The 14,703-nt window shown below is 38.4% G+C and overlaps 1 protein-coding gene across 7 annotated transcripts in view; it reads left to right on the top strand.

The window, feature by feature from the left end:
- The window catches only part of ADAMTSL3 (ADAMTS like 3), a 189,326-nt gene that overhangs the window by 90,634 nt on the left and 83,989 nt on the right, over positions 1-14,703 (top strand). For all 7 annotated transcript variants that reach the window (XM_072871329.1, XM_072871331.1, XM_072871325.1 and 4 more), the window contains exon 6: positions 5,125-5,361. In XM_072871329.1, coding sequence (XP_072727430.1) covers positions 5,125-5,361 — 237 coding nt within the window. The remainder of the gene's footprint in view (positions 1-5,124; positions 5,362-14,703) is intronic.

Raw genomic sequence — 14,703 nt, 5'->3', positions numbered from 1 at the left:
AGTGTACAGAAAAAGGAGAAAGATGAGATCAGTTTGGGCGTATTTTCTGCTGTAAGCAGAGGTCTACATGCTTTTAGGATATGTAAGAGCAATTGTGGACACTGTTCATTTTAAGGATTATGCAGGAAAAATCTGATGGAAATGAAGGCACTCTAAGCTCCAGCATAGAGAAAATTAAGATGATTACTATATCCTTTCTGAACTCCCAGGGAGTTTTTCTGAAGTCACTGGGGCCTGGTTTTTAGCTTTAGGACTTATTTTAAAGCGATAAGTGGCAAGCGTCTTGTATGTGAGTCTGTTTGAATTTATGATGATTCAAATGTTAATTTCCAGACAGGAAGCTGCCTTTACAGTTCTGCTTTTGGGGCATGTCTGAAAGGGATCAGATTTCCATTTCAGTTCAGATACAGCCAGAATCTCTCAGGAATGGTTTTTCCTAGATTATGGATCAGATAATGGAGAACTCCTGAGAAAAATATATTTCATGAGATTTCCACTGTTAATAGCTGATCTTTGAATTTGGCGTCACTGAATTCAAACCCAGTATTAGACCTGACTTAACCTTGAAATGGGAGCTTACGCCTAATGTAAACCTGGGACTACTAGGCCAGTTTTGTTTCAAATGATATAATTTTCCCCAAAGTGTTATTTCTAATGAATGCTTCTCACTTTAGAAGTAAAATTTTAGTTTGAAAATTAACAGTTTAAACTAGCTTCTTTCCGTATTAGTAGGTATTATTGTTAACCACATGAGACATTCAGTATATATACACTGTGTAAAGTTGTCTGCAAATGTAATTTTGCTACATGATACATTACACCACTAACATCTATATTGGGGAGTACAAATGAAGCACAACTTAATATGTGTGTCATTCTAATGAAAAGAACAAGAATCATTTTACCAGAAAATTGGTTTCATCTGGATTTGTAATAGAATAGTAGTAAGTTCATTGAACTCAAGCATAGTTCCAGAATAATATTAGTGATATTTCAATCAAAAAATTAATTCAAGGTCTTAGCAACAAAATAATTGCTGAGATTAAGGCGTATGTATAACCTGCTTATCTTTCTATCATAACTGAGATGCCAGGTGCATGATTTCCTAAAACTACATGTATGCTTTCAGCTTTTCTTATAGAAACTTTAGAGAAATAAACTATATAAACGATTCATTATATGCTGTTCAATGAGATTTTTAGTCTTTCTTAACCCCTCTTTTTTATATTTCCATTTTTGTATATACTGTTACATTCTAATGCTATGATGTGCACTATATGGAAGTGTTTAAGATAATCCTTTAGGGTCCTATTCATAGAACAAGTTATTTGGGCCATTTCCCCATAAATTTCACATTCTTATGTGCCAAAAAGTCACTTATACATTTGCCAGAGTGACTCTTCTACAGTAAGAAATCCCACTATTTTGTAACAGATTTGCCTATGTTTAATTCCATTATAAACTTTTGCTATATGCAGATAATGCTCACACTTGTTTAACGTATTCATCAGATTATTGTCCCAGCATCCACTTCTTAACCAGCTCATTTATCCCATTCAGAAAATCGTGGCTGAACTGTGTCTACTTTAGTCCTATAATATTTCACCTTGAGTTGCACAGTTTCTCTCTAATCTGTTAATTTATTTATTTTATATTTGTAATGCTGATGCACAGTATGGCTCTCATGGCTAGGGTTTCTAGCTCAGGTATCTTGATTTTACTAACAAGTGGCCTGAAAATTGCATAGGAAAAACATAGAACCTGAAGCTAATTTCAAAAAGAAAACAAAACAATGACTTCATTGGTTTTGGCTAGGTTTCAACAAAATGAGTTTCAAAGAACAAAACTAGACAAAGGGCTAGACTTTCTTTGGTGTCATCATTTTTACTGGGAATTTTCTTGCCTTCTCTTTTGTGCTTTTTTCAGCGGAGTAATTGTTGGCAGGAGTCACAGGGTCTGATGCAACCTTCATATTTTGTACATGAACGTTGCCTACAAAGATACAGATTTCCCAGGTTAGCTTTGTTTTCAAAGGCTGAGTGCTCACTGCCAAAACTAAAATGATACATTTTGTAAGAAGCCAGCCCTTGAATGCAATAGTTTCTAATAATCTGTCACAAAAAGAATGGGAATATATATATATGTATTTTTAACCTGCATGGTAGTCATGTCTGAAGCATCTTTTTCAGATCTGTCTGTCTAATAATATGTTCATAAGTCATGTCATAAATACGCTTCATTCCACTACAAGATCTGGATGTGATTATTTTGCCAACATTTTCATGTATTAGACCTCATAGGGATGTCTTCAGCTCCTTATGTAGTGTGTGAACCTATGAATGGCCTGGCTATGGTTCAGTGGATTGAGTGTAAGACAAAAGCTATTGCTGAAATTAGGAAATCTGAGAAATCCTGAAATTAGTAGAAGCACCTTCCCGAATGTGCTTCACCCTTACCTACCTCTCCCACATCTTCCCCCCCTTTTCCTTTCTATTTTTTAAACTCCCTCTCACTTTTCTGACCCACTCTAATGGAATTAACCTGAAGTTTACAAGTCCTCTTGTCTTGATTACATTCCTTTCTGTGCTTAGTTGTCGTTCTGTTTAGATTATAAACTCCTTTTTTTATACAAATATGTATTGTTCCCAGGAAAACAGGAATCTGAACTTGGTTGCCATCCAAATGCTGGTATAATGCAAATGATAATAATCTCAGCCCTTTGATATCCTTTTGTGACGCTCTTTTTATGCTCCTGCTTTTGAACACAGCTCAAACATAAAGCAGGTGGAACTGGCATATGAATCAAGCTGCCAGGATCGCTTTGTGTTCTTTGAAGATGCCAGAACAGAACAGGGAGATGAGAATTCACTTGCTCTCAAGCAGCCAGGAAGCGAGTGGAAGGAAGGAGCTGCATTGGGTTGAATCAATGAGAAACATACAGTAACCACAGATTGACATCCTGACATTGTGGTGTTTGTGTCTTGGCATTGCATCAACACTGAGTGATAATGAATTGTAACAACAGCCTGTCAAAACTCAGCTTAAGGCCATCACTCTGCCTATTTCACAGATAGCTCTTTAATTCTTTGTGATGAAAATGTAGCTGTGCATGGCTGACTAACTCTGCTCCGAAATATTGCTTCTAACTTTACCTGAATCTAACTTCCACTTGTTATTTTTATCCTTAGCTACTCCTCTATTTGCAGCGGTGGAAGGGAACCATATGGTATCCATATGAACTCTGAAGTCCTCTCTGCTTTTTAGACTTGCTATTGTGGAAAATGAGAGGTGACAGATAAGTCAGAGCCAAATTCTGCTCTCATTTACACCAGTGCAAACTTGGTGAATTTCTCGGGAGTGACACTGCAGTAAATAAGGGTGGTTTTTACAGTATTTTCTTGATGTTTTTAGAAGCTCTCACTTGTGGGATTTTGCAGAGGTAAAACTCTCAAAGAATTACAGTAACTGTAATTTCTCCTTGTCTTATTCCATCATTTTATAGTTAAAAAAAATTGCTCAAACTAGATTTATCCCAGATTAAAAATAATACAAAATGTATTAGCATCATTCTGAGTTATTCTCACTGTAAGGTGTAGCACTGGACGGAGTTGAAAAGTTGCTGGGAATGCTCAGTGAATTGCTAGGTGCTCATTTGCAAAAACCCCATGTGTTGATCAGTAGAGAGAATACTGGTTTTAGAATGTATTTTATGCAGACTACAAACAAACCAGGGACATTTCTAGGTTACTGTTTCCTATGGTGAAAAAAATCTAAGTCATTGACAAAGTATTAAGCTAATGCAGCGCCAACTCATCCAGATTCATATGAGCAAAATGGTGTTACGACAACACTGTTGAGGGCATCGGACTGGAATTTGAATGTTTCTCATGTATGTTTTAATCTCCAATACTGTGTAATGCACTTACTATTTCAGGGAAGGTTCAGTTCACTGATAAGGTTGAAGCTGTGTTCAGGATTAGTGTTGTTAACTAATATTTGGTAATAAGTTCCATGAGTTCAGCTGACACATCACAATCTTTCAGCCTTATATCCAATGAAAACAAAACTTTGTTAAAATCAGCCTCACATCTGGCTTATATGTGCAGTTGGAATTCTTGGAAGAATATCCTTTCAGTCTGGCGTATGGACTGTTTGACACTGGACATACTTTCAAATGAAGTCTTTAGTGAGAAATTGTTTGACACACTAACTCCTTTGTCAGTACTTTACCAAAGCTATTTTTGAATAAATCAGTATTCATCTCCATTCCTGTCACCATAGTTTAGTATTAACATCATTGTTTGGGTGCAATGCTTTATGGAGAAAGAATATTTTAGAGTACTTTATTTCCAACAGTTCTCATATTTGGTCTTTCAGCTGTATATGCTGAGGCTCTGTATGGGAGGAGGTACGGAACTGTATATTTCCGTACATGGGAGAACTGGAACTATATAATCAATAGTTACCAATTTGAAGTATATTTTATTTCAACAAAGTAAGCCTTACTGCTTCCATGACGTGAAGGTGTTTTGTAATTAGACTAAAGGACTAAGCGCTTAAAGTTCTGGTGTCTCCTCCTAATGCTCTTCTCCCCTTTCTGAGCAATATTGAACAATTAATTAGACAAATTTTTATTTCTTTATGTATAAGTAGCAATAATACCTCTTTCATTACTCTGACGTATGAATTGATGAATGAGTGCAGAGTGCTCAGAAATCCTGAAGTGGAAAAAGCTATTGAAAAGAGAAATATTAAATGTCAGACATCTCATTATAGTCACTTAAAATATATAGATTCCTTTAGAAGCTAATTCTTATTACAGAACCAGGCTTTAAATGTACTACATAGCGTCATAAAAAGTAGCATTTTTAATTATCCTCTCATATCAGTTATGTTGTTATTACTGGCATACGCGTGTTATTCTGTTACTTGCCCTGCAAGCAATGGATTAAGCAATGTAAATTGTTTTAATACACACAATAAAACTTTGCAATATGACATATTTGTCACAGCAGATCAGTTCTTGAACCAAGCATCCCTGAATAGATTGTGTAATTCATCAGATAACTTTATTGCAAATGCAAAGTATTCCCTTCTTAAATATTTCCTTTGATTTGATTTTAGGACTGCCCTTCAGATGTTGGTGACTTTAGAGCACAACAGTGTTCAGCCTACAATGACGTCAAATACCAGGGACATTTTTATGAGTGGATCCCTGTGTATAATGATCCTACTGCACCGTGTGCCCTGAAATGTCAAGCTCTGGGAAAGAACTTGATTGTGGAGCTTGCCCCAAAAGTACTAGATGGTACTCGTTGCAATATTGAATCCTTGGATATGTGCATCAGTGGAATATGCCAGGTATGTTCATGGTGTAAATCTAACTGTGACCTTTGTTGTGAGACACTTTGTAGATTAAGTGAGCACCTTCTGATTATTTTTCATGTTCATGTATCAGTTTAGTTTAGACATTTCTGCAAGTACTGCCAAATGAATGGTAGATAATTTACCTTTCTCTTGCACACAGAAGTTCCTGACTGCCTTAGTCATTGATATTTTTATATATAAACAAAAGGTCAATAACATTCACTTGCTCTTCTATTTATACATGTAAAAATTAATGAAACTAGTTATATTAGTTACAGCTTTCTAACCGTTAGTATGTCTGTCAGGGTGTGATGAAATTACATAGCCTTCCATTTCAATTTACTCCTTCTCTGAGTCTTATATCTCATGAACTCTGTTAAGGAGAAAATTTGATATTTTATGGGATCCAGCCCAGAATGGCAGGTGTGAGTGTGTTTATCTGTCTTGTTGTATGAGTGAATGAGTATATGTTGTGATTGAATGAATTGATTGTTAATATCTTTTTACTGGGAATCTACATTTCTAGATATACTATTATTATTATTTAGTATTTATTAGAGTTATGCTATTTATTTTACACAGTTGGTGTAAACCCGGAGTGTTATAATATTTGAGGCTTGCCAGCTTTGCCCATGTCTCTCTCATTAGCAAAGAAATATTGCAATCTTAAGTTTTATGGACAGAACAATTTTATATAGAACGGATATGTTATTGCAATTAGTTTTCTTTCTCTGCAAGTGGTTGTTGCTCTGTTAAATGCCTGAAATGTGTGGGACTCAAAAATGCAGGATATGGCCCAGTGAGCAAAATAGCTCCGTTATAGGGGAAAATTTGACACATTTGGCAGAAGATTGGTGCACGGATTACAGCAACATTAATGTATGATCTGGACCTTGCTGTGGGTTTTATGTGACTTCTATGTATACTGCAGTTCCAATACCAGTCGTGCCAACACACAATGCATCTGCTGCCTCTGAAATAGTAGAAGAATTCCTTACAGTTTTCCTCTTCAAGAGACTGCATTTGTCAATAGTACTTCACAGTGGTATCCAACAGTGTTCATTACCCTGCACATTTAAAATAGGCTATACCTCTATAAACTCTGGAAGCACTTGCCATATAATACATTTCTTTTGCAATATTCTTAGTGATGTCTCCACTTCTAATAGAAGCTTTCACCCTGAAGGATGTCAAAGCCTTTTGTAGGTGCTACATCTACAGCAGCCTTTGCTGTTTGTGTCCATTGCAGCACAGCAGTATCATGCTGAATGTAATGGAGCTCTGGGTTTTTCCGAGGCTTGTGAGACTCTTGCTCAGAGTGCTGTGGGGTTTCCCACAGTGACCTGAAGCATCTACCATCTTTAATATGTTGCCTAAAATTCACTTTGTCTAGAGTGGATCCAATTTTGTGAAGAACAGTTGTATGAGGTTCAACAAGGCGGAGTGCAAGGTCCTGCACTTGGGCCACAACAACCCCATGCAACGCTACAGGCTTGGGGAAGAGTGGCTGGAAAGCTGCCCAGCAGAGAAGGACCTGGGGGTGTTGGTTGACAGCCGCCTGAATATGAGCCAGCAGTGTGCCCAGGTGGCCAAGAAGGCCAATGGCATCCTGCCTTGTATCAGAAATAGTGTGGCCAGCAGGACTAGGGCAGTGATCGTGCCCCTGTACTCAGCACTGGTGAGGCTGCACCTCGAATACCGTGTTCAGTTTTGGGCCCCTCACTACAAGAGAGACATTGAGGGGCTGGAGCGTGTCCAGAGAAGGGCAACGAAGCTGGTGAAGGGTCTGGAGCACAAGTCTGATGAGGAGCGGCTGAGGGACCTGGGGTTGTTTAGCCTGGAGAAAAGGAGGCTGAGGGGAGACCTTCTTGCTCTCTACAACTGCCTGAAAGGAGGCTGTAGAGAGGTGGGGGTCGGTCTCTTCTCCCAGGTAACAAGTGATAGGACGAGAGGAAATGGCCTCAAGTTGCGCCAGGGGAGGTTTAGACTGGATATTAGGAAATTTTACTTCCCTGAAAGGGTTATCAAGCATTGGAACAGGCTGCCCAGGGAAGTGGTTGAGTCGCCATCCCTGGAGGTATTTAGAAGACGTTTGGATGAGGTGCTTAGGGACATGGTGTAGTGGTGGTCTTCGTAGTGTTAGGTTTATGGTTGGACTCTGATCTTAAAGGTATTTTCCAACCTATATGATTCTGTGATTCTGTGAAGATATATTTAAAAGGGCTGCCTTCAGTGTTTCTTGTTAGTATTTTGCAGTATTCATGTATATATCTGACAACAAATGCCTGGAAATTTAAATAATCCGTTTTTAAAATAAACCAGGTAGTGGCAGAAGAAATTAATCATTCCAGAAGCAGGCACTAGAGCTCTTTTACACTGTTAATGAAAACGGATCGCTTTTCTCCATCTCTTCCATTTTTTCTTTTTTTCATTATTTCTTCTAATTCCACAAAAATATTTTTCAGTGTGAGAGAACATCTTCAGGGGAGAAAAAAACCCCCACCACCATGTTTAGGATATGTCCTGTGCTGTGACTTATGCAATTTAATTAATTTATAACTTAACCTCATAAGTTGTTAGGTGCTTTCACTTTATTTCCTTTAAGTCACTGGCTATTGCTGAGGTATTTTTGCACAAATAGAAGATTGCTCCTTTTAAAAGTCTATATTTGATAATTTAGTGTTGCATAATTTTATTGAGGTAAAAATGAGTCTCTGGTCATTCAAATAACCTTTTTCTCTTTGCGGACTGTCTTGGGGGCAGAGTGGAAAGGTTGGTTACTTGTGAAAGGGACTGCGGGAGGTGGGGGACTTCCTCAGAAACCAACACCAAGCTTTGTTGCTACTCCTGTTCAAGCAGGAAAAGAAAACAAATTGACATCTAATCTTTCCTGGAAAAATACGGTTATTTAGTCAACTGCTGTTAAAAGAGAGACAGCAAAATTGTGATTCTCTACAATTGTTGCTGTAAGATCGGTCTGTTGGGTTCTGACATATACTTGGCACAGCCTGCAAATAACTTGGCAAGTGTTTTTATGGTTAACTCATCTAAATAAACATGTCATACTGCTGATGTGGATATCTTCGCTTTTATGCCTGCGAGCACCAAAAAGTTAGTATAAGGAGGCTGGCTTGCCTCAGTCCCTTTCCAACTGGTGCTGGTTTTGCTCATTTATTGTCTCAAAGCTGGCAGCTTTTATAAGATCTCAGCTTCCCCTCCTCCCTGCCCACCCCCCTAACAGGATTTCACTTTCATCTGTTTTCTTATTCTTGGTAAGGTAGGGCTGCATCACTAATTCTGCCTCTTGGATTCTTGTTCAGACTCTCTCCTTGGCAGCATATGCATTTACAAGGACGGTGAGTTCCTGTTGTCCAGCTTCAGTTCTGATTCTTTGCACTTCCCTTAACAAGCAAAATCAAACTAAATAACGCTCTGTCAAAGAAAACCGTGAGATGACAAAACTGCTCACTGGATAGGAGGTTTGAGGCTTCAGGGGAAGTAAAATCTAAAGGCAGTGGAGCAGGGAAAAGTTTATTGAGAAAGTTAATAAGATATTTTGGGGTTGCTTGAGGCTTAACTCAGCCAAACCATTTGATCATGTTTTAGTCTGCTACTGCTGTGCTTCTGTTACCAAAGCAAATATCTGGGGCTGTTGTGTTAAATGGGGACAGGTCAAAACTTCACTGCCGGGAGGATTTTCACACTTAACTTCTGATATTTTTTCAAGTCTCTGCACAACTCCCAACACATTTTTTCATATAATATATTCCTGCTGTGCCCATCTGGATGTGGGTGGAGACATTTAAAAACATCTGCATGTCAGGCACATGTGTGGGCAACATTTACCCAATTACTCCGCCTGCTTTGGGGCCCTGCCTCTCCTTGGTTTTTGTTTTTAATTCATGCAGACCTGCTTTTTTCTACCAGCATGCAGAATGGGGCGTTACTTGTGTCAGTACCTGAAATGGTTACAGTAATAATTTTCCTAATATGGAGTAATGTGTTTGGACAATAAATACACGCATCACCCAAAAAATCTGGAGTCCTAAGGAGCAGCCTGAGTAGTTCTGTCCTAGGCTGTCACAATTAGGTCAAAGATGATGTAAATCCTGTGGTGAACTTTCCATTTAGTGTCAGCGAGTTGTTTGTGTTCCAAAAAAGGCAGACACTACACTATGCTTTGTAGCATATGGCATAAATTTAGCTGACATCAGAACACATCCCATATGTCAAGTGGAGTGCCATCAACTTCTGCCATGCTAGTTCTTTTCTGTCACATGTCATGATATGGCAAGTACGTATCTCACTTGCTCACCACCAAAACACTCTTAAGCTTGATGTAAATATCTGTTGGAGTTTTCATTGAAAACAGTTTCTGTAAGCTTTTGGAAGAATATTGCACTTTTTTTAATGAGCTTTGCTTGTGCTTAAAACTCAAAATCATGGCAGATTATTAATTTCTTCTGAATCTTGACCCCTTTTATTCTGAGAGTTGCTTTCTCAAAGTGCTAATTTAAGGCGTTTTGTGTACTTTCCCTTTGGGTTCTTGTTCCATTTTTGCCTGTAGATGTGTTAAAGGACTGCCCAAGATGCACAGGAGGTTTGGTGTTCAGATACTTAGAAAGGAATGTTTCCTTTCCATCCAGTGTTACTGCAGACATAAAACTGTGTTTCTCACACATGTTAGTCAGAGTAGTTAATTCTTGAATAGCAGTTTAAAAAGTACCTTTTTTTTTTTCAAAGTGAACATTTAAAATCTTTTTTTAATATTTAAAAATGCGAAAAACATGTCCACATTGCCTTTTCCTCCTATTTAGTCTTCAAACCTCAAGTAACTTATTCATGGGAAGAATTTATTTCGAGGTAGCTCTGTGTTAAGTCAGACTTTATACTGAATCTGGCACTCTTTCTTGGGTACAAGTAATTAGTGAACACACGGAGTAAAGTACATTTTGGAGCATGGAGGAATCCCAGTGTAGAGACCTCTACTCTGCCTATCTATTACTGCAGGCACCAGAGTTGGCACGCTGAACCTTATTCAGAGAGACTATGGGAGTTACTCATGTAGATCCAACAAAACTTTCTGGCTCTCAGAGCTATGTATCAAAATCTTCACATGACTACACATCCATGTGACATATGTCATAAAACTGAGGAGAGTGGGGAGCTCCAGCTGCAATTCAGCTGGGAAATGTTGGTGGCTCTCCAGAAGTCTCACTGAAGGATGGGGCCATGCTGAGCACGGGTTACCACATCCTACGGAACCTGCCAGCATCACCCTCCATGGCCTCAGTGGGTTGGTTTCCTTGCCTGACGGAGGCTCGGCACTGCCCAAGCCAGCAGATCACGTAGCCGCCCTCCAAGGGCTGCACTTGCACCACTTTTAATGTCACAGCCCACCTCGGTATAGCGGTTCCCTTGCAATGGCATTGTTGGCAACTCAGAGGTGTGCTTTTGCCGCAGGTAATGATAGGATACTCTCAGACACTGAAAAGGTCTTTTGGAATCACTTGTTTTTATTTTGCAGCTGCCCACTGCTGCTAGAAACGGATGTCTCTTTTCAGATCCTGTCTTATTCTCCCTCCTACTGTTTCTTATGGAGAAACACTCCCTATAGGGATTTCTTACTGTCTAGGTTTATCCTTTCTTGTCAGATAAGTAGTGGATTTTTTTCTGATCTCCAGTTTCTTATCTATATTTCTTTTTCCTAAGTGATTCTCTCTGCCAAGTTTTGTTTTGTTTTAGTAAGCTTTATACAAATGCAATTTTACTTCCCAGCCTAGCAAGGTCCTAAAGCATGTGAGCAGTGATAGTAGAAAAACACGATTTGGGTGTCGTCTTGAACTAGAGCCTTAGTAACTTCCAAATTCCCAGTGCTAACTTCACCTTCATATAGCAAGGCAGATTTGGCTGGCTCCAGCCGGAAAAGCAGCAAAGTAATCTGATTCCTTATATTGATTTCTTTTTCAAAAGCATTCTCACAAACAAGAAGCCCAATGGGAGTTTGTGCCCTATCCTCTGAGTGTGTGTATGTGTATTTTTTAAAATGGAGACCTTGTGGGAAAGGGTACTTGCTCCCCTACTGGGTGGTCCTATAATCTCTTAGCTGCTCTAGCATGTGACAGATCCTGTAGTAAGAGTTAAATGTTTTGGAAACACTTTGTTTTATTTGATGGAAGTGGATTTACAGAATTGCGGAACACTTTAGCCTCTTGCCTTCAGATATAAAATGCTTGCAGAAATATGTGGAAAGTCTTTTTAGGAGCCCTTTAGTATGCAGTGAATTTTATGCACTGTATTTTTTATCTTCTGGTTTTTTTTATTGCTTTACATTCTTTTCCTCTGTATGAATGGCTGGGGAATTTGAACATCATGGTGTGTCTCCTCGTGCCCATCATTCTGACTTATTTTATGCCTCTGTTCTGAGGTTTGCATTTTGACACACTTTGCCTTTACTCCCTGCTTTCTCGTCTGTGAACAACTGAAAATCCTTACACAGAGGATATTTTCTTACTCCCACCGCCACTAATACCCATTCCACTTGGCAACTGGGATTGCTGCTTCACTTGCTGTGAAGTGATGGGCTGGGCCATTCTAACGCTGTTAGTACATACTCCAGGTCCATGAAGGGGCTGTGTTCTGTTTATTAACATATGCTGAAGCCCGTGTCAGCTTGTCTGGGCTGCTACTGACCTGCACTAGCTTGATTGCAGAGATGTGAGAACCTGTGCCACAATCAGGCCTTTGTTAGGCTGAGCTTAGACATAACTGAAGAGTTATGAGACAGGACCATGTGAGGACAAAATCATGTATCAGACAAGTTAAATCTTCAATGAGGATAAACCAGAGTTTAAAAGTGGTGCTTGAAAGCTGATATTCCACACTACTTTTAAAAGTAATTTAAAAAAAAAAAAAAAGGGAAGTAGGGAAGTGACTTTCTTAAATGGAGGGTTATTCTGGTATCTCTCCCTCTGCTTGTCAGAATCAATTACTTGTAGATGATGAGCATGGGAAAGAGGCAGTGGGAGTTTTTTATTTATATTCTCTCCAGGAACATATTTTATCTGTGTAGAAATAAAGTGCAAGCTGAAGTTATCACAAAGCGAAGGATGTGAGCACAGGTTGCAAAGCAAATGAATAGGTGGGCTTTGAATGACAGCAGGGTTTTACAGCAGGGCAAAGATACATGGAAAATACTGACTAAGAGAGAGCAGGATTTTCACATGACAGGTTTTATACTCATGTTTTTATTACCATAAATTCCCATGGCCATATTTAAAATTAATTATTTTTTGTGTGGATGCAGACATTCCTAACATCTGCCTGTACTGTGATTCTGTGCTAAGACAAGTAGAGCACGAGAAAAGCAGCAAACAGCTGACATTGATGTGATAAGATCTGTGTACTGTGATAGCACATGCAACTGTGCAGTAAAATACAGCCTTAATTTCTCTGAGTTTTGGATTTCATGGTGTGTCTGTGTTTGTAGAAATAGAAATCCTTTTTCTCTGACCAAGAGCCTGAGGATTTTAATTTGCCCTATTTGAGAATGATGCTAATAAACTGCAATAGAGATTTATCTTTTTGAGCATGTAAGGATTTTTCACTATTTTCTTCTTTTATTAGTAAATGTTGAAATAAAACATGTGTCCTTTCAAGTCACAAGACTTGGAGAAGATATTTTTGCCAGAAATAATTCTGAGGTTATCTTGTATTTTGTGCAATGCTGATAACCTTTAAAAGTATGTAGATATTTTTATTCCGTTTTTATCTTAGTTCTGATCTCTTGTAAGACTGAAATAAATTGTTTTGTTATAACAACCCAGGTACTACTATCCTGGTGGCAGGGCAGTCACATCATTTCATTGGATCTGTTTGGTGTAATAATCTACTTTCATTCTATATTTTTCACATCTTGACAAATTTCCTAGGCAGTGAAAACCCATTTGCCACCCTTCAGCAGATCAGTGGTCCAACCAATACAGGATTCGCTTCCTGAGATATTGCTATAACAGATCTGTTGCTAGCCAATTTTAAAAGAAAAACTACTGGACAACATGTACTGGGATAATTACAGATTGCTCGGCCCTTGAGGAAAAGGATCTCGGTATAACAACTCTATCACATTCTTGTGAAGAAGTATAATTATCATCTCCATTTGTGCATTCTGCAGGGCAGTTCCTTGCTCAGCAGAAATGTAGTATTTCTTTTACATTTTAGGCACATTGGGCACTTCCCCTTAAATTATTTGCTGGGTTTGCTGCTTGGGCTGAATTTCACTAAATGCCATCTGTATATTTGTGTTAAAATCCCGCTATCAGTCTATTTCATGTGTACACACGGTTGTGCATCCTTCGAAATAGCTGGGCCAATTAAAGCACACAAATGTGAACGTACTCAGAGTAGCCTTCTGGCTACTAATTTCCCCAGGCATTGTGGGGTTTGCCCAGCAACTCTAGAAGGATGGTAATTATGTCATATTGAGATGTAATTGAATTGATTTTCCATTTTTATTTTATTAAACTAAATCGCATTAATAAAGGGCATCACTCTGTGACACTGAACTGCCAGTCCCTCGAGTAAACATAGAACACTTAAAAACATAACGTAATTTATCAATTTAACGGAATTGCTGATAAATGCGGGTCTATATCAATCAAAAATTTATTAGCCAAAGTAGAAAATGATATAGTATTTAATATATACGTTGCTGAATATTTAAATGGTCTGTCTGCTAAAGAGCTTTATCTAAGACAGTAGGTAGAGAAAGAATGGCACTAGTGCAACTTCACTCTTAATGTTTCATAGAATTTATGTATCTGTCACAAATAAAAACAGCAGTGATTTATTCTTTTATGGCCACTTCTATTAGGAGAACTCAGTATGTTTGTTTTTTCTGGCTGTACTTGGATCTCTGACTCCAGAGGACCATAGAAGGGGGGGAGCCCCTTTCTAAAGAGAATTATTATACATGATTATATATATTCCTGTATATAATTTCATGCTTTTGGTAGTGATAATGACACTTAACACTTAAATGGTGCTTGTTATGCACAGATCTCTGGTTTTACTGATGTTTCAGATAAGTATTCTTCTTTTGTAGAGCATAGGTATATCTTCAGGTTCTTTACTTGAAGTATATCATCTTGAGTCGTTAGCATCCCAGAAACATTTTTTTATAATTGACATGTAACATTTTTATAATTGACAACTCACCTCTGTGAGTTGTCATGTGTTCTACAAAATGGTGTGTTCTACAAAAAATGGTGTTGTGCCTATTTTGGAAGAGAGTGCCTGCAGCTGGAGGTGAGTGGTCACTTGAGGGAATAACACAAT

This window comes from Ciconia boyciana, chromosome 8 (genome assembly GCF_034638445.1).
Source record: "Ciconia boyciana chromosome 8, ASM3463844v1, whole genome shotgun sequence".
NCBI classification, from domain to species: Eukaryota; Metazoa; Chordata; class Aves; order Ciconiiformes; family Ciconiidae; genus Ciconia; species Ciconia boyciana.
This window is presented reverse-complemented; position numbering and strand designations above follow the sequence as displayed.